The sequence below is a fragment of the Porites lutea genome, chromosome 13, assembly GCF_958299795.1.
Source record: "Porites lutea chromosome 13, jaPorLute2.1, whole genome shotgun sequence".
In the NCBI taxonomy this organism is placed as follows: Eukaryota; Metazoa; Cnidaria; class Anthozoa; order Scleractinia; family Poritidae; genus Porites; species Porites lutea.
Genome location: NC_133213.1, coordinates 23,143,974 through 23,167,836, shown reverse-complemented (window position 1 = coordinate 23,167,836; position 23,863 = coordinate 23,143,974). Strand labels below are relative to the sequence as shown.

The 23,863-nt window shown below is 38.9% G+C and overlaps 4 protein-coding genes across 4 annotated transcripts; 2 read left to right on the top strand and 2 right to left on the bottom strand.

Moving 5' to 3' along the window:
• The first annotated feature begins 1,141 nt into the window (after positions 1-1,141).
• LOC140922586 (carboxypeptidase B2-like) lies at positions 1,142-7,724 on the top strand. The gene is given in 9 exon segments (XM_073372558.1): positions 1,142-1,188; positions 2,981-3,104; positions 3,572-3,673; positions 3,973-4,077; positions 4,536-4,646; positions 5,509-5,599; positions 6,064-6,266; positions 7,186-7,276; positions 7,522-7,724. Coding segments are annotated over 9 exon segments (1,062 nt in total). The 3' UTR covers positions 7,710-7,724.
• Positions 7,725-10,347: 2,623 nt separating this feature from the next.
• LOC140922961 (RNA polymerase II-associated protein 3-like) lies at positions 10,348-18,319 on the top strand. Its single transcript, XM_073373009.1, has 10 exons — positions 10,348-10,501; positions 11,316-11,459; positions 11,837-11,971; positions 12,509-12,636; positions 13,121-13,313; positions 13,931-14,014; positions 14,538-14,942; positions 15,561-15,658; positions 16,603-16,697; positions 18,134-18,319. The coding sequence occupies exons 1-10, from the start codon at positions 10,358-10,360 to the stop codon at positions 18,232-18,234; spliced, it is 1,527 nt and encodes a 508-aa protein (XP_073229110.1). The 5' UTR covers positions 10,348-10,357; the 3' UTR covers positions 18,235-18,319.
• A 1,324-nt stretch (positions 18,320-19,643) lies between these two features.
• Positions 19,644-20,954, bottom strand: LOC140923006 (histamine H2 receptor-like). Its single transcript, XM_073373060.1, has one exon. The coding sequence runs from the start codon at positions 20,726-20,728 to the stop codon at positions 19,856-19,858; it is 873 nt and encodes a 290-aa protein (XP_073229161.1). The 5' UTR covers positions 20,729-20,954; the 3' UTR covers positions 19,644-19,855.
• A 1,156-nt stretch (positions 20,955-22,110) lies between these two features.
• Positions 22,111-23,542, bottom strand: LOC140923354 (melanocortin receptor 5-like). The gene has a single exon (XM_073373447.1). It carries the CDS (start codon positions 23,042-23,044, stop codon positions 22,193-22,195), a length of 852 nt encoding a protein of 283 aa, XP_073229548.1. The 5' UTR covers positions 23,045-23,542; the 3' UTR covers positions 22,111-22,192.
• Between the last annotated feature and the right edge of the window lie 321 nt (positions 23,543-23,863).

Here is a 23,863-nt window from a genome sequence, read left to right as displayed (position 1 = left end):
TCATTTTTTTTTTCGATTATGTTTTCATGATAGGTTGGGTGACCATGTGAAAGATTGTGTGGACAGGCGGGCTACCCCACCTAACTGGGTTACCTCACCTACCTGGGGTCCTTACCTCCATGTAAACGGGTCCCTAGGGATGTATTTCCGGGGATTTATATCCCTTTGACCAGGAACCGTCGGAAGATTTGTCGTCGCCGTCGTCTTTGTTGTCGTTGTTGTCGATTGTTGCTTAGATCAGCGTTGTCGTCTTCTTCCCTAACAGTCTTTGGGGATTGCAGTACACTTTAAGTTTATGTATCTTGAACTTAAAATCTTTTGTTTACTGAAAAAGAAAAGCCTAAATCAAATACTACAATTAAAAAGAGTCATAATTTATTTTGTGGTGGCATATATTTTTTCGCATTACAAATAATAGCTTTTCAATTCAGATTTTTAATCTCATGTACTGGAAATAACTGAAACTGCCGAACTCGCTTTTACAGCGCGCATTCTCTTAACAGTCCGACTTCATTATTTAACAAAAACAAACTGAAACCGCGGAAAATGCTCTAATCTCAATTAAATAGGACTACCCTTTATATAATGAACGCAAGGTTATACGAGTTCTTTTGTCTAGAAAAAGAGAAATATATCTTTTGTGCGGCGTTTGCATCGAGTTTGCACAAATATATGTTATACATAAATTTTTACGGTTATCAGAAGTTGGTTAATTGTTAGTAGAAGCAACTGAACTATTGAAATCGAAATATCGCTATAAATCGGATCTAAAATCTGTAAATTCTCAACGATGCAATTAAAAATAAACTCAGATTTAAAAATACCGGAAATGTAATAGGTGTTAATTTAATGATCTTTACTTTAATCCATCTCATTTATTCTGGCTTTACTGCAGTGCAAACTGCAGTGCTTTTCATCTTAATGCTGCATTCAATTTGCATAATTATGAAGGTACTAACACTTTAAAGTGGACTCACAAGGACACATTACAGACTTGTGTACGGATAGCAATTATAATTCCTCTACGAAAGAGATATAAAATATAATATACGTACGGTCTATCGAATGGCAAGGTTCAGTGTTAATACATGATTTGTCTAGCTGTTCGTTTTCTTTTAATTAAACAACAACAGAATTAAAAATGGACATCCTAGTGTTTAGCCGCTCTCAGATTTTGGTGTACAGGACGTAAGGAAATGGGTTTAATACTATCTTCTTTTATAATCTGGAGAAACCATTGTTTCCAAACATCTCAAATAAGGTGCTTTTTAAGATAAGGTAAAGTTTTCTTTGTCCATTTTTCCTTGCATTACCTCGTCCGATTCAAGGACAGCGCCGTGAGATCAAGTAGATCAAAGCAGGCGGCTCGTATTTCGTGCTGATTACTCAATTCTGAGAGTGACTTTTAATTCAACAATGAGGAAAATATAATGCATTAGCACCATGAGTCGAACAGGTATTTCAAGCTCCATTTTAGTCAAGTCTTCTATGCGCACCTGCTCTCGTCAACGGATTCATAACGCGCTAGAGAAATCCTAGAACTGAACCGATAAGCTCTGTTACGATGGTATGCTCGATTGCAAGGCCAGGATATATTAGCAGCTGATTCCTTTTGAGGTAAATTATGAATTGTTAAAACTTGAAAGTTTTTATTTTTACTTATTTCCTTGTTACTATAATTATTTTATTTCCAAATTCATGCGACAATCAGCACTGTAGTATATGCGATGTCTTAGTCATATTCGAAATGTACTCTTCGGTAATAAGAGTTCGATTATGAATTGTGCATGCGGATCACCGAGAATTAATTTTCTCTCTCTCTGTTTTAAAAAAATATTTTTACAAATGGTTTGTTCAGACTATATAACTACATGTCAATCACTGTATAATTTGAAATATATTAAACAAGCTCCATTAGCATTTATCCTTAAGTGAAGGAACCAAATATAGTCCACCAATTCATCAACAATTCTATGTAATCAAGAAGACGTTTTGGATATTTTATAAATGTGGTCGGTTTTTGGTTTCCAACTGTCTGAAGTAAAGGAAATATAATTTGTTCCTAGTTACAGTGATTCCAGATTCGCTTTTCGAATTGCCAGTATTTTCGCCGCAACATGCATTATTAATTCATTTTTTCTTTCTCTTCAGCATTATCTTATCTGAAGTTTCTTGCCTTATCTAAATTGAAAGCGAAATACGTTCAGATCTGAATTCCAAATATTTTTTCCCTCTTGCTAAGTTAGGGAAAATCCCCACCTTCTTTTCTTTTTTTTTTTTTTTTTCTAAAATGAAGTGAATAAATTTTTTTTTCCTAATTGCATTAGCACTGTCCAGTTATATTAACAGAACTTCCTAAGTTGTGTCAAGCCTTAAGAAACGCTTTGAAACCACAACGACTTCCTCAATTCGTTTCCAATACTCGAGCGAAGGAAATAATAATAACAACCAAGAAAAGAATGTCTTCATTGGTTGTGTAAAAACGGTACAGCGGGTCATCGATTTCATACAGAAATCATGCATGGAATTAAAAGTGTATATCTATTATTTTTTCCTTGTTCATTCCTATTGTTTTGGTCATAGTACTGCGTCTTAAGGCCTGATTCACTGCACAGCCAGCCCTCCTACGACAACCAAGACATGAAAAGTAAAAATTTTCGCCTTCCTTTGATTCACCGTTTTCTTCTGTTTTTGGTGTTTCTGTTGGATCACGTGAATACGAAAAACTTCACTGAGTAAGTCTTTAACTCTTACAATAATTAAACGCGACTTGTTTTCTAGCGCGCCAAGGGTGCTGCTATTATTTAAAACGCCGATCTAACAGTCACATCCATCCATCCATCCATCCATCCGTCCGTCCGTCCGTCCATCCATCCATCCATCCATCCATCCATCCATCCATCAATTAAATAATCATTTGATTAATTAATTAGTTTACTTATTATTAATTTATGATTTATGATTATTGATTTTTTAAAAGCCGTGGTCTTGAGTTCAGCGTCCAAATATCAGATGTGCAATCTGTTATCGAGCAACAAAAAGGAAACCATGGTACCACGCAAAGACTGAAGTCATGGTCTGAAAGGTACCATCAGTTAGACGAGGTGGGATCATAATCTAACAGATACATACATAGAGAATAAGGAAATCCGAGAGTTGGTGTATACTAGAGTTATTTGTAGGAAATTCTAGTCACCCCAAATATCAATATATTCCTGAGATTTTAAGAAAGCAACTCGATTAAGACTACAGTTAACCTCCAACAAATCGTTCCTGGGGCTTCGACACGCCTGTTCGAAAACTATCAATTGTGTCACCCCAAGTGAGGGAAACCAAGAGAGTCTTGGATTCTGGATTCCAGGTACTGGATTCCGGTTGTTTGCCCATAGAATTTGGATTCCGGATTTCTTGAGCTGTATTCCAACGCCAAGGATTCTGGATTTTGGTGTCTTAGAATCAGATTTCCTTACTTTGGGAAAAATCTAGAATAGGGTTATTTTGTTGTCGCTTTACTTGATGAAATAATTTACAAAAAGTATAATAAATTCTGATTTTCAATGCGCCCTTGAAGATCCTCACTCTACTCAGAGAGACGGCTGATAAGTATAAACGACGAGTCCGCCTGTTTTCTGTAGGAACATCATACGAGGGACGGCATTTGTTTGCCGTGGAGGTAAGAATTTTTTGCCACATCTGTGATAAAAACATGAAACCTTGACACCTTGCAAAGCGAATTTGCGAATTTCTTGTTACTCGGATGGTTGATAAAATGCTTCAGAAACAGGTCAAACTTTTTATCGTATATCAGCGTAGGTTAGGTAAAACAAAGAGATAAGGTTAGCAAGGTAAATTTATGCATGTCAGTTGCAGTACAGTCTTTCAATTTTCTTCAAGGCGCGAACTTTTGAAATTATTGATTATTGGTCTATTTGTCCTGGAGAAAAGATAATGAAGCCATTTTTTATTGTTTAGATTAAGGCAAATCAAGATATTGCAAAACCACTTGTGTTTATAAACTGTGGAATTCACGCGAGAGAATGGGTGTCCCCAGCAACATGCATGTACGTCATTGAACAGGTCAGGAAATGTTTTGATTACATCGTCCGTTATTACATTTGTTATTTTCAACCTGTTAGGCTGATTATACATTTGGAAACTAAAGTTAACCTATGACGGAAATATTGGGCTGAGTTTCAGCATTATTTTACCAACCCACGATTAACCCCTGTGACCAACCCACCATGAAGTTCCAGTATAGCGTGCGTTTAAATCTGGGACGATAAAGAATTTTGTTGAAAATACGATTCTATAAAATGTTTTATATTATCATTTTATAAGTTTAACTTTAATCATATCTAGTTAATAATCACCTTTAAGTGTAAATCGCGTGTTCGTGTTTGTTTTGCAAATTGTACTTGTCTTGAGGAGCTAAGGGACTGGAACTTACCACTGCCGATATCCGGATCACGATATCCCTGACATGCCACTTATTGAATTAAAACGATATAACTAACCATAATATTCTTACGTTTCAGCTAGTCTCTCGGTACCCAGTTGATGATTCAGTAAGGGAAGTCCTTGATAAAGTCGATTTTGTCATTTTGCCGGTGTTAAACGTAGATGGATATGTTTACACTTGGGAAAAGGTAGGATGAATTTAGGGCCTGTTTTCGTGGAGGTGGGGGACTCCAGGTAGATGGGGTAACCTGCCGCGGGTCACCCCACCCATCATGTAAACGTGATCAAATTAAAATGAGAGATTATATGGACAGACGGGTTACCTCACCACTGAACCTGGGGTCGCCCACTTCCATGCATGTAAACAGGCCCTCAGTAGGCAGAGACTCCTGATATAATTAGAGCCTAGCTAATTGATAGGGAATTTAAGTGGTCCGCAGAGTTTTCCCAGATGAAGATCTATTCATGAGAATAACGAGCTCAGCTACGTAATGAGACGAAAACACCAGTTAAACAAATGTAGTAAAGAAAGTATGAAGAGAGTAACGAGACGCGTATGAAAACACCAGTTAAACAAATGTAGTAAAGAAAGTATGAAGAGAGAAAGCACCCAAGATTGAAAGAAATTTAAAGTTAAGGGTGTGCGATGAACAAGAGTAAAGTACAATAGAACAACAGTTAGGCGTAAATTAAACAAGTGCGATAGGAATTAGAGGGGTGAATTTGATTGATAAGAAAGATACGTAAGATTTATGAGTAAACGAAGCATACGCTTTAAACTATCAAGAACTGAAGCCGGATTGGTGGAATATAACACTAACTTTAGTATTATTATTCCAGAGTGACAAAAGTGGGAAAAGAGGGCATCATTTTAACAAAGCATTAGACTTCTCCCTTTTTTTTCTTTTTACATAGATTTCTCAAAAGAAGTATACTAGTCAAATGAGCTTAGAACTTTACTTTATCGAGTGGTCTATCTAAAAGACCATACTAGTTAATGCTTCGACTTCCGCATTATTAATATACGGTATCTAATTTATTTGTTCAAAGGATCGCATGTGGCGTAAAAACAGAAGTAGACAATATGGCTAGAAATGTGTTGGTGTGGATCTTAACCGGAACTGGGGTTTTCGTTGGGGAGGTGAGTCAGTATTCTTCTTACAAAAAAGAGGTTACTGTTACCGTGAGGGAATCAGTAAAGTTTCTCAAACTTTCCTTTTGAGCGGGAATTTTTCCGTTATGGCAATGTTTTTTCACGAGTCCGAAAATTCGAGACACAAGCTAAGAACGTACATGTGACGATATTAAATTGTGTGCTAACAAGCTGTGTGCTACTGCCGCTCTATTTAACTTCAACCTCAGAATGAAAGAAAGAAGGGAAGGTTAGTGTCATTCTATAATCAGGGGATCAAGCTGATATCCTCTTTTGACTGAAGCACATCTGGCATTCATCGGCTATACAAAGATCAATTAACGACCAACAGCACAATAAATCCCAGTCTAGGTTGCAGCCCGGAAGGCCTGCACAAAAACCAAAACAAGATCATTAAAACTTGTTGTCCAACGCTTGTTTTTCAACCGTGTTTCTTTGAATTTATCATTAAGTGAGAGGAGCAAGCAGTGATCCTTGCAGCGAGGCTTTCCACGGTGAAGAGCCTTTGTCAGAAAAGGAGGTTCAGAGTGTTGTTAGGTTCCTCGAGTCACAAAAGAAAAGGCTGGTTGGTTACCTGGATATTCACTCGTATGGTCAGATGTTGTTGTTTCCATGGGGATATACAAAGGAGCAAACTAAAGATCATATCGAAATGGTAAGGAATATAAAAACAGTGGCCGATCCCGGGGAGGGGTCCGAGGGGCTCGGCCCCTCCCTATATTTAGACTAAACTGAGGCCCGAAGGGCCGAGAAAATTTTTTTGAGACCGCCCCTCCCCCCCCCCCCCCCCATCTCCCCTTTTCTTAAGCTCTGGATTCGCCACTGAAAAATATTGAATTAGAAGGAAATGCATTAACAGATGGGAATCGAAGCTTTCCTTCCTCATCCCTTTCAACGACTGAGGGAAATCGACTGTGCTTAACCTTAACTTCACTGAATTTGGTTTAATTAGAATTTGAAATAATGTCTTTCAATTAACTGGCCCGCATGCTGCAAAACCTAAACCGTTTGCTCGTGGAAAATACATGCAACAAGTTTTGAAAGGCTGATAAGACTAACTATAAACTCATTGAATCTTCTTTATTATTGAGTCATCTTTATGTGTGTTATTAAACTTAACTTTTTGCTATGTGACAATCTAAAACCATATATGGTTATTTATGATTGAAAGACTTACTATAATCTTAGTTTATATTTTGCAGTGATTCATACTAATTCATACACTAAACAACGATATAGTTTAAGCGACGACACCAACAACAAACAACAATAAAAATGAGAGCCTGAGAAGAAAACAGCCGACATTTTCGCAAACCACTAGCCTTGCGCGTAGCGAAATGACGATTGTTCTCTTTGGCTACAACAAAAGACTCCACCTTTGATTCATTTGAACCGCCCTACAACTCCATTGGCTTAGGAGTGATGAACTACTGATGAATTTTAGTGTTTAGCGTCCAAAGCATTAACACTTTAATGCTACAGTTATATCAAATGAATTGAGCAAGCACGCGTTGCAAGGCACTGATCTACAAAAGATAAATAACATTTTTTTTCCTTTATTATTTTTATTCCAGGAGAGGGTTGCTATGGCAATGGCCAACGCAATCAAATCTCGTGGTGGCTACAATACTAGTTACATATTTGGACAAGCTTCACATATCTTATGTATGTAACAAAATATCGAAAAATGACTGTTTTCTTGCATTGACAAACTCATCATTTTTGATCAGTTGTTGAACCTCATTTCCCTTCTTCTCTCCAAGAGGAAAACCGTAGCTATACATTAAAGTCTAGCAAGGCAAAAATCAAACGCATTGTCTGCAAATAGACAAACATCTCATATCGTTCCTCCAGCCCTTATTTTTTTTCTGTGTGTATAGTAAACACTATCTTTCATTTGTTTTAAACAGATACGGAATCAGGAACAACAAAGGACTATATTTATGGGCATTTAAGTGTTAAGTACACATTTTCAATGGAGCTGAGAGACACCGGGAAATATGGTTTCCTTCTTCCGCCTAGACTTATAGAACCTACCGCAAAGGAGGCATTTGAAGGAATCAAGGCAATGGTCGAAAATATCAAATTGGATAAATAGTCCGTCATCAGTTTGATTAGATAACTGTAACACGTTAACCAAATTAACGGTATGCTGAAATAAAACATGCTCTCCAGTGACCGAAGTATCAAGCGAATTTATTGCCATTTATTACTTACTCAGCCTGACCTTAGCTGGACTATGCCACAGGGGACTCACATATCCAACCAGTTTATAATTTTTAAATGAAGATTAATTACTTTATCGATACTTATAATTTGTTTTCTGTAGTTGTCATTTTGAATTTTGCGTCAACTAGTGCAAGGTCTGGGGCCCGTTTTCGAAAGGCCCGGAAACTTTTCGGGCCCGAAAGAAAATTTTAAAATCCAAACCTGTTGAATAGTAGCACAGTTCCTGGCCTATAAATTAGTCAATTTGCTTCGTTAACTGATAGTTTCATTTTCTTATGTTCAAAATGATTGACACCTTGATCTTGACTGTAAACGCGGCAAACACAAAAAGCAGCTTTCTGCGCACGAAAAGTTACCCGGACTTTCTAGAAACAGGCCCCCGTGGAGCGCAGATATATTGGGTGGTCTAGGACAGTCGGAAAACTCTCGGAAGATATAATCGTTTGCCGAGTTAAATATGAAGAGACACGAGCGGCTCCGAACATACCTCAGTTCTAGGCTTCACACCAGCTGCTGACCGCAAATTTCAAAATGGCTACCAAAGGTGAATCTGATTGGATGAAAGATAGCCTGCAGTGCAGGCTTTTTCTTTTAGCGCGCAATTTGCTCGCGAAAGCGCCATGTTGAAACTTCCCGAAGAGAGGAGGAGATGGGGCGAGTCAAAGGGAGCGGCAAGGGGGCGTATTTTTTCTCCCCTCCCCCTCCCCCTTTCCTTCTTTCGCCCTCGCACCTACCGTTAGGGTCACTATTTCTACTCTCCCCAATCTCCCACTGTCATAAAATCAAAGATGGCGGCTACAGCAATATTACGAACACGAACAAGGTTTCGCCCACCCAAAATACGCCTCACTGCAGGCTAGATGAAAGACTGCACTTCGACAAGAGACAAGATAAGCGAGGGATCTGGGTACGAGATTAGCCCCAAGAAAAAAACCAAAGTTGTCGAATAATCGATCAGATTTAAAAAACCGCAATGACATGAATTAACCAGACACGTTTGTAAACTTCCTAAAAATATATAATAAAAACAAGCAAACGAAACAACGCTCTAAGCGACAACATAAACATTGGGAAGATGTTATTTCTGACGAATGAGCCCGCGAAGAAGACAGAAATAAATATTTTGACGGCACGAGATACAACAGGGCCTGGGTACTAGGCCGGGTGCACCATGGGTAACCATATCGGGGGTATATAAGGCTGCGTATATCACGTGTACGTCATCTAGGCTTACGAACCACCCTCTCTTTGGTTTTTCTTTATTTTTGTTTTATTTATTTTTAGGAGCAACATATTCTCGATGACATTGTAAAGTCCCGTAGGAAGGGCTTTGAGCTTGAGCCTTGGTTCCTACCCAGATTTCCTGCCCGCATTTTTTCCCTTCGGGGTTTTTTGGGTAGGTTGTTTCTGGCCTCCGTCTGACCGCATTTACTTCATTTTGTAAGCGGTAGCTCAGCTCTGCTAGTTTTCAGTTTTTTCCCGTTTCTAATTTTATGTACTCAGTTTTGCACCTGCTCCTTTACTTGATATATTTAGTTTCTATGTATGTCTAGGTCAGCTGTCCCGGAACCGCTCTTTAGGAGGCGACATAAGTCTCGTTTGATGCAGTTAGGTTGCAGGCAATGTTACAGACTTCTAGCCAGGGTTGTTATCCATTTGTTTACTTTCAATGTCCTGCCCTAGCCTTTTATGGCAACCTTACTGGTTATTGGGCTACGTGCCTTGTTGGGTACATTAGTGGAGATAATTCCCAGTTTTCCTGGCACTCAGCCTCTGTGCTCCTGAAGTGTTCCCGGTCCCAGTTATCCGTTGATCAGAGTTTTATTAAATTTCCCCAGCCTAACTGGCAGCCTAACTGGCACTAAGCCTGCGTGCTTCTTTGGGGGACTCAGGTCGAGATCGACCAGTTGTAGCAGATCTCTCTTTTGCTTAGCCTCTGTGCTCCTGCCGTGTTCCCTGTGCCAGTTATGCGTTGTCAAAGTTTTATTAATTAGTTTCCCCAGCCTAACTGGCACTAAGCCTGCGTGCTTATTTGGGGGATTTAGGTCGAGATCGACCAGTTATAGCAGTTTTTCTTTTTGCTTAGCCTCTGTGCTCCTACCGTGTTTCCTGTGCCAGCTATATGTTGTCAGGGTTTTATTAATTTGTTTTCCCAGAATAACTGGCAGCCTAACTGGTACTAAGCCTGCGTGCTTAACTGGGTGATTCAGGTCAAGAGCGACCATTTGTAGCACGAGTTTTTTCTTTTTGTGAAAGCTAGTTTACGAGTGTTGTACATTAGGTATTCACCAGTAATCACCTATTATTGTATTTACATAAGTTGTAGGGTTGGTTCTTGCCAAGCCGTCCCAAAATAAACTTATTTGCCATAACGTTTTGTCTGTTGATGTTGTGTAGTGGAGTCAAAATACACGCTTTTGAGTGGGTCCCGCAAAAAGCGCGCGAACTTAAAATCACCGTCATATATTGAGCATGAAATGACTTTATCAAAGACTGTGAGGTTACAAAGCAACCAAGATGGCGGACGCGTTGAGGCTGCAAATGAATATTCGACAAAATGCAGAAGAGTTGCAAGACATTCTGCAAGATTTAAACAAGTGGGAGGACGAAATGAAGACCAAGGATAATGAACTCCTCAACTCAAAGATAGTTCACAAACAGGTTTGGTTTAACTCGTTGACTTCACATTTTTCTGTCTTTTCAACTAACTCAGGGCTCGAAATTCTATGCATCGAACTTTAAGCTTAAATTATTTCAGCTTAAAGTTTGTTGCATAGACGCAACTTGTCGCTAGATTTTGCCCTAGAATTCATCCTCTTAATTTCGAGCTCCGTGGTTTAGGAATCGGTAAATATTTTGGAAGCTTACATGTACATGAATAGGTTTGAGGTGCCAGTATTCTTTGGTCGTTCGATTTTTCATCCGCATCCCCCCCTAAGGATGACTGGAATCCGAACCGGCAACCCTCCAGATTTTTGCTGACATCCTTTGAAAACTGAAGTCCGAATAGATAAATAGATATTAACTTCACTAGCCTGATGAATTTCTTCAAGAGTGCAATCCGAAGGGTTTATTTTTTGTCAGCACCTTTGAAAAATTTGTCCGAGGGGTCCAAATTTTGTGGGCTTCTTTGAAGAAAAAATCCGAGCCGCCTTATTCCAAAATCCGTCGTGTGGACAAAAAATAGAACATCCATACCGTGCATGGTATGGTATGTTAAAGATGTCAATGGTCGTAAAATACAAGCTCGGCATGTAATTACACATTCACTTGGCAGTTTTTAATGTTATTGGGAGTCACAATGGTGTTAGTAGTATTTATTTGGATTTGTGGAATCATTTTGAACTGCTTAAGAAGGTGTCCATTGTACAGGGTTGTTTGCTGAGAGCAGGTTTCTATGATAATTATTTATACAGTACCATTCAAATGATAACCTCGACCTGGTCCTTGAAACTAATTAAATTTTCTGCTTCAGAGCCTTCCTCCCATCAGGAATCAATCTAACAGGAAGAAGAAGAAGAAGAAGGAGCAGCCATCAGCTTCTAATAAGGATAATATGTCAAAGGGGGAAGCACGAATAAGTTCATATGACTACAGATCATGGGATAAGTTTGATGTGGTAAGTTTCTGGTGTCTGATGCACAGTACAATAATAATTTAGAATCACACAGGAATTTAATATTCATATCTTTAAAGGCACATTGGTCTTTAGGCCAGCCCAGCATCACTACTGATATCTTTTTGCATTTTCACAATAGAGCTATTTGACTTGTAACTCAATGTTGTACCCAATTCGAATCTCGCGTGGTTAAGATTCTTTGTGTATTGTATTTGCTTTATAATGTGGCAATCACATTTAAATGATATGGAAATTCCTGAAACAAGACGTTTTATTTCCAAAGGGTTTGAATTGGGTACAACATTGACTTAGCCAAATAGCTCTATTATATCTGGATGCCTGATGTTCTTTGTTAAAACATTTTCTTTAATTTTCAGGATAAGGTTTTAAAGGAAATGGATGAACAGGAGGAGATGAAGACATTTTCAAGCTCTGAGGAGGAAAGTGATGAGGCAGATGAAGACATTGAAAATGAGAGACGGTTGCAAAAGGCACTTTTTGAAAAGGACAAGGTTTGGATTGTTTCAGTTAATTATTGACTAAACTTACAAGTTGATGAAAATAGTGTCTTTTACTGTAACTTAAAAGCCATGTTTTTGCTTTTGTTATTAATATTGTCCTTTTATTCTAGACCCAAAAATTGTGTGACAGCAGACAGCAGAATTACATGTTGTATTAGAAGAATTTTTCTATTTCATAATACCATATTTATTTGAGTAGGTGCCCTGGGCGCTTATTGAACTTTTGGACCTTGAGAGTGGGCACTTATTTGAGGTTGGGTTCTTTATCGAATAAATACGGTATCCACTTTTTGAAGATGGTAACCACACTTAAATCTCTCTAAGACAGACATCTTTGGGAGGGGTGCTAAGTGTCCATCTTAGAGAGATATCCTTCTTATAGAGTCTGAGTAATAAAGTTAGTAAAGAAAGGCAGGGACCAACTCTAGGTGTCCATTTTACATAGGTGTCCATCTTACACAATGTATAGAGGTGTTGAGAGAGTGTGATAGAGAGAGTTGGCTGTTAATGTTTTAACATGTTCTGTAGGGAAATGCTCTTTTCAAAGAAGGCAAGTATGAAGAGGCTATTAACTGTTACACCACAGGAATTCAACTTGACCCAACTAATGCTGTACTGCCTGCCAACAGAGCCATGTGTCTGCTGAAATTGCAGAGGTTTGTTGTGATTTTCCTGTATTTTTTACTCCTATTAAGGAGCATCATTGAGCCCAAGAGACTGGTTTCTTAGCTTATTTCATTAATGTGCTGGTACGTCTAATCCAGAGGTTGTGAGTTTAATTGTTGCTGGGGTAAAAAAACATTTCTCTTATTCCTGAGATGTTTACCATTTTAAACAAACAACGCGGGGGGAAATCTTGTGCATAAACATAAAACTATAAAATTTGAGGTGGTGGAAGAACAACCGCTGCAAAGTTTGTCCAAATCAACTGAACATACTAAAAAGAGTAGAAAAATTGCATCACCCCAAACCAAAGCCCAACCAAAGCTTCCCAAATGGACTGGCACAAATTGCACTGGCTTTCCCATGTAAATGTTAAGAACCCCTGGCCTATCTCACTTCCCTTCCTAGAGCTTGCATTTCCAGCTCTCCCATTATACCATGAGTGAATACGCATTCAATTTTCTTTACTTACTGTAGATACGGAGCAGCAGAAGCTGATTGTACGCAAGCCTTGTCTCTGGACAGTTCCTATACTAAAGCTTACTTGAGAAGGGGTGCAGCCCGCTTTCAGATGGGACGAGTTCAACAGGCTGAGGCTGACTACAGAGAAGCACTTAGACTGGAGCCAAGTAATAAACAGGCCCAGGTGGAGCTGAAGAGCATAAAGAAGGTAAGCATCTAACATGCACCCAAAGTACATGAACAGCCAAAACACTATGGTGCAGTTACCCCTTGTAAGAAACCATCTTCTAGACTATAAGCTATGCTGGCTAACCTATCAAAAACAACAAAATGTTCCCAGTCAAAGATCATAGCTGGAACCTTACGTAAAGCGACCTCCTGTTGTAAGCAACGGCATCCACTTTTTGATGTCACAGTTTTAAAATTTTCCGTTGTCTTGAGCGCCCTTGTATCCCCTTAAATTGCAACGTTTGTATAATAATGTATGTATGTATGTACATGTATGTTAGAGACCAATAGACACCAGGTCGGGACTTCTCTCTACATTTCCGATACATGTACATGTGCATGTTTGCTGTATGTGCGACCTAACTTGGAGCATTTGAAGGATCATCCCCAGATCAAAGTTCTTAGAAATTGTATGCACCGAATTCTGTCATGAATAGTAAAGTGCTTGGCCCTCTTCTCAGTAGAGGACTCTGTGGTTCGATTCTCCTGGTTGATTTTTCTCGTTACATTTTCAATGCTCTATAAAACAGAGTGGCCTGACTAAATTAAACGTGATTTTATGAGGAGAAATTCGAGTGTTTCTTTGTTTGCCTTTAGTTGCTGGAGGACAAGAAGAGGGAAAAGCAAAGTGAAAAGCAAGAAAGTGAAAATTGCGCAAACAAAACACCAGTCAAGTCTAAAGTAAGCCTGTTTTCTTGATGTTCTTTTTTTAATGGACTATAATTTATTACACAACTTTAAAACTTGCAAATAATTGATTAAGATGTGTAAAGGAAGTTGACGTTGACGCTTAATGAGTGTTTTAAAATCCTATAAAAAAAAGTTGAGTCTTATTCACCTGTACATGTAGCTCTTCAAGTTCTTAGTCAAAATCTTAATGGTGTTCCCCAAAGCCTACATTGATGGACAATGAACAGACTGCCAACTTTACTTAAAATTCTTGTTTTGCCACTTTCCCCTCGTGTCTTAAACGTAATACCGTAAACTGCGGCTTATATTTCAAGCCTCTGTTTGAAAGCGAGGCTAATGCGAAGCCATTGATACGAAAGTGGTTTTCTTTTATTCTAACGCAAATAAAAATGACCTATTCGTTCCAAATCAGTCCCACAATGCAGTTCAAGGCAACACCGCCCCTGTCTAACACATGTACACACAAACCTTGTTTTGTGGATTTGGTTTGATAGTTTTCTTTTTTGTATCTTAGAAACCTCTGAAGAGAATTGTCATCGAAGAAATTGGCACAGAGAGCGAAAGTGAGGATGACTCGTCTGACATTTCTACTAAAGCACAAGCGACAGAGTCCTTGTCTACCGAAGAAACGAGATCAAACACTCAGCAAGCACTGTTGGCGAGACCTGACGAAAGGACCAAAAACTTAACCTTTGAATCAACGGACGTTCCCCCGAAAACAACGCCATCTTCGATATCGTCGACTTTATCGTCGTCATCATCAGCTACACCGTCATCATCTCAGCCCCAGTTCCTCTCGTCGAACTCTCGATCCAAGTCCGCTGACAAGACATTTGCCGTGCCAAAGTCGTCGGGACAGTTTCAAGCAGATTGGAGAGCACTTCAGAAACAGCCGGACAAGCTTTTTGCTTACTTCAAGGTTGGCTTATTTTAAAACCATTTTAAACACTGCATTTCATATGGTAACATTATTTAGCGTGGATGACACCTGAACTGAAAGTAATATACACGTGACCCTTTAAGTTGCCCCAGCTAATAGACCTTTTTACCGATACGGCGGGCAATATGTATCGGTAAAATGGTCTATTTAAAACACCTTCCACGTCGAATTAGAATGTGAAATGTTGTTTTTAAGGAGAAGGAAGAACCGGAGAACCTGGAGGAAAAAAAAACTTGGAGGGACGAAGAGACCTAACAAGAGTGACGTCGAGACTTGGACTCGGACCCAGGCCACATTGGCCGGATGGGCTACGGGATTGCCCTCATCCCTTACCAAGTTCCCGCCCCCCCCCCCGCTCCAATGCCCTCTCCCTTAACAATAATCTTCATTCCTCGTCAATGAATTCTTAACCTAGAGGGGTGGGGTGGGGGAACGATTATTCGAGGGAGGCGATTATTTGAAACATTTCCGTCAAAGGGGAGCGATTGTTCGAGGGAGGCGATTAATCGAGGGACGGCTATTATTCGAGGAAATATGGTAAACATATCTTCCGTTTAGTGAAATGTCTTTATAACTTCTACATTATCTTTTTCGTAGAATATTAAACCGAAGTTGTATCCCAAGCTGTTTCAACAGTCAATTGAGCCTGACATGTTGGCAAAAATAATCTATCTTCTACGGGACTTCTATTTGATGTAAGTAGTTTAGTTTAATTTGCAATCGTTTACGTGATCTGTTGGGTGATGGCAAAAAAATGACCGACAAGGTCAATTTAAAGCGTCCATTGACCCGCGAAGTATTGTTTGCTGCGGAACAGTTTCCTATGCATGAAAACGCACTATATCAAACATCTAACCAATCAATATTTGATGCGTCGACTAGATGTTAGAGCTATTTTGGGTAGTCTTATTTCTATTATTGTCTATTTAACAAGTACTATTCAAAGATCGTATCGCTGTTTTGCATAACAATAGTAAATAATTTCCTGATCAGGCTTTGGTCTACGAAATGTAAGCAAAAGAAAGAGATTAATCAGTTTTGGAACCGACACATCGATTTCTCTCGCTTAGAAACACACACTCAACAACAACAACAAGTTTATTCAGTATTACCATTTTGTACAGGTGTTACCGATTAAAATAACAATAAGAAACAAGTAAATTTAAGGAAATGAAGATATGATGGAACGGTAGAATTAACTATGTTTCTTTCGTCTTTCAAATGCTTGAAAGATGAAATTAGCAGCTAGCCTGCTGATATGCGAATCAGTATTGTTAAAAAGAAAACAGACTTTATCATGGATATTGTAATTTGTAAATAATGTATTTCGGTCGTTGATTTTCATAAAAAGAGTCTTTCTCAAATCGTTGTATTGATCACAGTGAAATAATATGTGCAGTTCATTTCCAACTGAATTTTGGTTGCAATGATCACAGATTCTAAGGTCTTCAGGAGTTTTGGGGATTGTAAATCTTCCAGTTTCTATTTTTAAATTGTGATTTCCTATCCTAAATTTGGAAGCTACACGCCCACGAAATCACAGAATACCCAACGACTCGATTAAGGAGCGTCACCTTTGTCGGCGCGATAAAATTACTGTCTCGTTCTTTCTTTCTTTATTTTTGGTTTTATTTTGAAGGAATGGTCTACCTGTGTATGAGGAGTTGAAGAACCTGGCTGAAGTGAAACGGTTTGGAATGGCCATCATGTTCTTATCAGACAAGGACAGGAAAGGTAAAAATAACCATAAAACTTTGAAATATGAAAAAAATGACACCTACGCACTGTTATTGCTGGTCAGAAGTGTTGTATTGGGACGGCTTCACATGGTATTAGTAAAACTTGTTGCTTTCCCTTTCCCCCCAAACAGTGGCAAAATATTGCTAGGAAATGGGGGGAATATCATGGTGTTAGTATAGGTAATAGCATGATTAGTAGTGATATTTGGCATAAATACCACGAGTGATATTGCAAAATTGTTATATGTAATTTGACGAGCCGTTAGGCGAGTGAAATTTGAGACAATTTTGAAATATCACGAGTGGTATTTATGCTAAATATCACGTACAAATCATGCTATTATTTGTTTATACTACTACCCGCGAAAGGTTTGTAATTTCACATGTAGGTATTTCAAATTAAGCTGAAATACCACTGCTCTAAGCCAATCAAATTACAGAAATTTCTCATGTAGCAGTATAAGGGTTTAAACCCAAACCCGATGACAAGTGCTTTGTTTTAATTTTGTTGCTTGTGCACAGGAGTGCGTTTTGTTATACAGGTCAAACTTCAGTTGCTAAGCAACCTGGTTTTTGAATGGAAGCGAGGCTGGTGGTGACTTTGTTTTGAACGAAACGTCAGCGTAATTCATGTGCGTAAGAGCACGTTTTGTAATTGACAGGAAGGAGGTTGTTATCGAAAAAACGCCGCCTCAAGCTTCGCTTCCGCACAAGGCCAGCATTGTCAGTAAATAACTAAATCATGCGCAGTGCGACTCGAAGATAGCGTCCAAAACACACGCAAGGCATACGCGCATCTTCTAAATAGCGGTAGCGTTCAAAAAAAGCTGTGCATACATTAACGTGATAGCGTCCAAAAGAAGATACACATACACTCGCGTCCAAAAAAGGATTCACGTACGCGCGTCTTCTGCATGAAAGAGTCCAAATGGCGCGCAAGATATGCGCGCGTCTTTTTGCGTTAACGCATCTAATGAAACGCTTTAGAAAACCGTTTTTTACATGAACCGTGAAATAAGATTATATCTCAACACACCCGCATTCAAATATTCCTTTGTTGACATTTAGTATCAATTGAATTTTGTCTCAACTACTTATCCGATTTGACTGGTCTCAACTAAGCGGTTCAATAGTAACAAAGGTCACTTCCGCCAGTAGCCAATCAGCGCTCAGTATTTTGGTCATTTGACAAAAATGGACCAATCAGCGTTGCATTCAGATTTATTGGGACAACGGATTTGTGACGTCATCAGCTCAACTCGAAAGCTGATTAGCCCATTTTTGTCATGTGACGAAAATACTGATCGCTGATTGGCTAAGTGACCCTCATTACTACTGGGATCGTTCTTGATACACAGCGGCGTTTCTCAAGCGAAACCCAGCTTTATCTATATAGAGTGTAGTCATAAACACCAGGTTGTTGCGTTGCAGTTATCAGTGACCTTATAAACAGCGTACGACAAACCAAGGAGCTGTTTCAGCTGTCCGAGGACGATATCCTTGACTTGGCTAAGAAATATGGAATATCTTAGCCACTACGGTTTTCTACAATCAGTTTTTAGATGCTATTTATTTATTAAATGTGGTCAGCTATTTGAGCTGGTGGACGTTACACAAGATAGTGCTACTTTTTTGTCTTTGCCATTTCAAGGACGGACTGGTTGTAGTGGTACTTAACCTCCGCCTTTGTGAGGGAGTAAGGTAAAGGTCGGGAAAAGAAATTACAATACGTTGTAGTGGATGTTACCGTATTTAAATATAGGATCAGGTGATACGTGTGGGTGATTTCAGCCTTTATGGGCGCAGGCTCTATCAGTTAGAAGGCATAAAAACGCATAAAACAGTTTAGGGTACGGTACACTGCTCAGAGTTAAAAAAACTCATTAATAATTCATAAAGAAAAAAACAAAAATGTTTAAAAAATGAGTGTCTTTACATGTTGTATATCAGATAAAGACCCGGCTAAACTTTTCGTCCAACTTTTTAGACCAAATAAAATAACCCTAAATCTAAATATTAGTGCAAAAACGAGTTAATCTATATCAGAGATTTTGAAGCCGTTCAAAAAACTCGCAGTCGTGTATTATCAGGTTTAAAAACTCGAGGCAAAGCCGAGAGTTTTTAAACCTGATAATACACGACTGCGAGTTCTTTAAACATTACTTAACACATTTCATAACACTTCTTACAGTAGCTCGAAGAGTTGCTGACAAAGTAGAAGGACATTTGCTTACAAAATTAAATTTTTGCCAGATCAATGGAACCTCTGTTGACCTGGAACTTACAAACAAGTCTTTAATCTAGCATGTTGAGTATGTTACTGTACTAGTTTTATTGCCCGTTGCACTTGTTTGTGGCTTACAAAAAGCCTAAAGATGTAAGGCAAAGACCATGCACCAGTACCTATAGTGAATGCATGCAAACCAGCACCAACTCCCGAGTATGTCTGTAGTACTAACTATTTTGTAAAGCGTAAAATTCTGGTGAGGGAATGAAATAGTTCGCGCCTTTCGGTTTGGGAAACTTTAAAAAAAAAAGAATCTCGTTTGACACGACGCATTTTTTGTACCATTTAATTAAATCGTTTTATTGAGCTTATTTGGGTGGCAGTCTGTAGTGGGTCCTTCATCCACAAGGTCATGTTTAATCTGTTCTCAATTTTTGTGCGCGAGATTTTTGATCGGATCGTTTGCGTAAATGATAATGTGGTCACGTACCCTCCACGTCCTTTAAAAAAACGTTCATATTTCTGCAGTCCTAAAAAGCTTATATCCATTATATATCTTGCTAGAATATGTCTCTCTTGGTTGTCTCGTCCGTTTTTTTTTCTTACCCTTCTAACCAAAACAGGAACGAAACGATAAATACCCAATATAACATTGATTTACCTATATTACGCTTGCGGCCTCTTCTTTGAATATCTTGATACCAACCAGCAATACTTAGAAATGATAGAAAAAACAAGTTTTTATCACGTTCCCTTGTTACAGTTATGCCCGAACCACATCTTGCGTAGCTGTTTTCTTGAGTCTTCGTTACTTTTAAGCCTTTTACGGTTATTGTAGGGAGTTGTTGCTCATTTCCGAATTGCCCACAGTTTTGTTTAATTGATTGCTAAGAAGCTCTAGTACATCGCGGTTATAGCTGTTGATGCTACCTTTTAATCACTCTACACATGTCATAAAAAATTCGCAATACAACTTTCCTTATCTTGCGTAATCTCCAACAATACACAATTGGATTCAAGGCAGAGTTTGTAAACACAACTGTTGAAGACAGCGATCTTGCGACAGTCGCACTGTTATTTCTAGAACCGGAAGTCACAATGTAGACAACCAGATAGGGAAAATAGCAGACAAAAAGGACTACGAAAACAATAAAGGCGTTAAATGCCGATTTATGAAGTCTCTTCATGTTAATTATAGTAAGACGGTTTTCGATGGCTTGCAGCTGAACACCAATCTCAGCTTGATGGCGACGAACGATTTTGTACATTTTAACGTGAGAAATAGTGGAGGCACTTAGAGAAATGCTTACCACAGATGCTATTGAAGCAAATAGTAGTCTTTCCTCCCAGAATTGAGAACTTGCCAATAATAAGCAAATTGACCAAATTGCCAATAGCAGACGGCTTATTCTGTACGTTGTGACAATACTTGGATATCGTAAGGGTTTTTGAACAGCGATAAGCCTGTCAATGCTAATACAAGCTATTGTACATAGTGACACTCCACACAGGTAGAAGCCAATTGTGTTGTAACAACGACGAAATGTATGTTTAAATCCGTGAGACTGAACATACAACTGAACCAAAATATCTGCTATAAAGAAAGGTTGCACAAGTGTACCAACAGCGAGATCTGATAAAGCCAATCCACAGATAAGAAAAGTTAGTGGCGATCGAAGAGATGGCGTTTTCCGTATTGCGTGTAGAACCATAGAATTCCCAATAACAGAGGTCAAAGCCAGAGGGATGTTCACGGCAACATTTGTTAACAGAATAACTCGTTCAACATCATCTTTCATAGCTTCTCTTTAAAATTTTTCTGGGTAAGTTTAACTTTAAAACAGTTTCTTATGCTTCAAGTTCTGTGAGTTATTTGTCTCTTTTACCTCTTCCGGATGATGTGATTGGTTTGACAGTTTGTCTCAATGCGCTTGCGTGGTTTTTTATGAACTGGAGAATGTTCTACTTTTTCCTGAGAAAAAGCTTTCCAAAATATTCAGCAGAAAACAAAGAAGACAGCTGTCGCCCTAAACGTCAACTTTTGAATCCCCTTCCAGTGTTAAATAAACAACTGAATTTTTTATGATTCTGGGACAGTCCTCGCCTGGAAGGCGTCTTTCCAGGCCTTCTCGGTCAAATAATTTCACAAATTTCGCTCGGACCACGTGACCTGAAACGCATAGGCAGCGCGGAATAATGACCTGGGGACTAGACAAAGACTGTCCAAGGAAGCAGGTGAGAGAGTAGTATGGGCGAGCAACTTCGGTTCATCAGTTATTTTGGCTAAAACTAGGAACACCCAAGTTTAGTCTTTCTAATGATGTGAAGTATATGAAATAATTCATTTTTGAACTGCGGTTGTAGATGAAAGTGAAGAATGTTCATCGCAGTAAATTTTCCAATTTAAGCAATTGGAAAGAAGAAGCCTGAAAAAAATCAGTGCTTCAACGGGTAGACTAGTAGACTTTCTGGAACGGCATATATAACGGGCATAAAGAGGGGTGTAGTATTAATCCCGCGTATACTCTAAAAAGCCGGACTTAAATCACGCTCCATAAAATCTGATGTTTTTTTTAGAATTGTCCTCAAACAAGAAAAATCCAAATTTTCTGTTCTTCCAAGGATAGTGCATTCAGAAAGGTGTTTTTAGAAGACACGTTTGGTAACACCTGTCCGTTATAGCAAGTTAGAACGGCGGAAAATATGAGGCGGGGTGATGTGGACCGGGCGGGGGGGGGGGGGGGATGGGAGGGGTAAATGTAATTGTCTCTCTATGTTCCCTGGTCATTTTCTTTCGATCCTCCTCATGACCATCCTCGGAGACCCAGGGGCAGTTAGTCGGGTCGATAAAATGTTCGTGGTGAATCGGGACGAGCCGGGGCTCGTCTCGATCTTACAGTAAACTTTCACCACGAACATTTTATCGACCCGACTAACTGCCCTTGGGTCTCCGAGGATGCCTTATGACATGCAGATACCAAAAATGCACAAAACGAGGAAGGCCAAATGTAACCTCAATATACTTATATTACGCTTGCGGTTCTTCCCTTGAATATCCGTTTAAGAAGAATCAGATGTCCAAACGACATCTTGCGCACCTATTCTCTTGTTGTTTTTTTTTCTTTTCAGCTATTTCTTGGGCTTAAAATGCTGTTGTTTAATCGTTTTTGGAATACCCCTATTTTTGACTTGGTGCCATTTAATTAAGTGCTAAAAAGCACTAGTTTTCGTAATTATTGTTGTTAATACAAAGAGCCTTTAAATCACTTTACATAGTTCCTCAAAAGTCGGAGAACGGCTTGTCTTATCTCGCGTAGCCGCCAGCAATACACGATTGGGTTCAAGGCGGAGTTAGCAAACACCACTGTTGAAGACAACGATCTTGCGACAGTTACATTGTCCATGTCAGAAACGGAAGACACAACGTATACAACCATGAAGGGAAAATAACAGACAAAAAGTACTGTAAAAACTATGAAAGCGTTAAATGCAGATTTATGAATGCTAATTATAGAGACATTGTTTTCGACTGTTTGCTGCTGGAGATCAATCTCGATTCGATGGCGACGAACGATTTTGTACATTCTAACATGAGAAATAGTGGAGACACTCAAAGAAATGCATACCACTATCGCAACTGCAACAGTTAGTAGTCTTTCTTCCCAGAACTGCGAACTTGCCACAAATAAGCAAATTGTCCAAATTGCTACTAATATGCGGCTTATTCTGTGCGTTGTAACAATACTTGAGTATCGTAAGGGTGTTTGAATAGCGATGAGTCTATCAATGCTAACACAAGCAATAGTACATAGCGACACTCCACACAAGCAGAAAGCAACTGTGTTGTAAGAACGGCGAAATGTATCTCGAAATCCCTCAGATCTGACGTACAAATCTACCAACTCGTTTGCGACAAAGAGTGGTTGTACAATAGCGCCAACAGCCAGATCTGATAATGCCAATCCCCAAAGAAGAAGAATGAACGGCGAACGGAGAGATGGGATTTTTCTTACTGCACGTAGCACCAAACAGTTCCCACTTACAGAAGCTAAAGCAAGAGGAACATTAACAGCAACATTTGTTAACAGAACGACTTGTTCAATATCATCCCTCATGTCTCACTTTGAAATTATTCCTATGGTTGAGTCAAGCTTGAGTCAACAGTTTTTTTTGCTCCAAGCTCTGTTACCTGTTTTGTTGTTGAATTTATTCCTGGATAGTACGAGTCCTTTCAACAGTTTGTCTCAACGCGCACGTGTTATTTTATGGAGAATGATTCACTATTTTTGTTCCAGATAAACAGATAGCAGATGAATCCCCCAGATAACGGAGATATTATTCTTTAACGCTCTCTTTGGAAACTGAAAGATTTCCAGTAAAAGACTTGCTCGTTTCTGCGTTTTTAAGGAATGAATCATTTATAATAATGAATTTCCGGCCAATACTATTTTTGTTTGTAAGGGCGAAACCAGATTCTCACGTTATGTCATGACAGCGCTGTTTTTTAAACATTTTCAGCTTGGCCCTTTTCTATCTTTTTGAAATTTCGTACCTTTTTTTTTTCACTGTTTATCTTCTATCACTTTTCATCGAGTAATACATTAAATTCAAAACAATATAAGGTGACCTTCTTTTCGCGAATAATATCAAGGCAGGTTGTGCCATATAACTGCCCACAAATGCAAATTTCTTAAAACGTGTAAGAATTGTCCTTTTTCCGCTTTCTTCATATCATTAACGTACACGTACTGAGAGAGATATTTCCTTTTCGTGATTTCTTATTTCTAAGCTTCAACAGCGCGAGTTTCTGCCGTTTAACTCTTTAAGCCTGGTTTCCATATGATCGCTTTGTGATCGCTACGATCCCTGCGATCGCTGAGAAAAAAAAGTTTAGCAATCGCATCGATCATAGTGATCATATGGAAACCACTCTC

Bases quoted from the DNA above. Each gene is read 5' to 3' on its own strand.
- LOC140922961 (XM_073373009.1), top strand. From the start codon at position 10,358: ATGGCGGACGCGTTGAGGCTGCAAATGAATATTCGACAAAATGCAGAA. The intron at 10,502-11,315 runs GTTTGGTTTAAC...TTTCTGCTTCAG, and splicing joins CAAAGATAGTTCACAAACAG to AGCCTTCCTCCCATCAGGAA. The intron at 14,015-14,537 runs GTAAGCCTGTTT...TTTGTATCTTAG, and splicing joins AAACACCAGTCAAGTCTAAA to AAACCTCTGAAGAGAATTGT.
- LOC140923006 (XM_073373060.1), bottom strand. From the start codon at position 20,728: ATGAAAGATGATGTTGAACGAGTTATTCTGTTAACAAATGTTGCCGTG.
- LOC140923354 (XM_073373447.1), bottom strand. From the start codon at position 23,044: ATGAGGGATGATATTGAACAAGTCGTTCTGTTAACAAATGTTGCTGTT.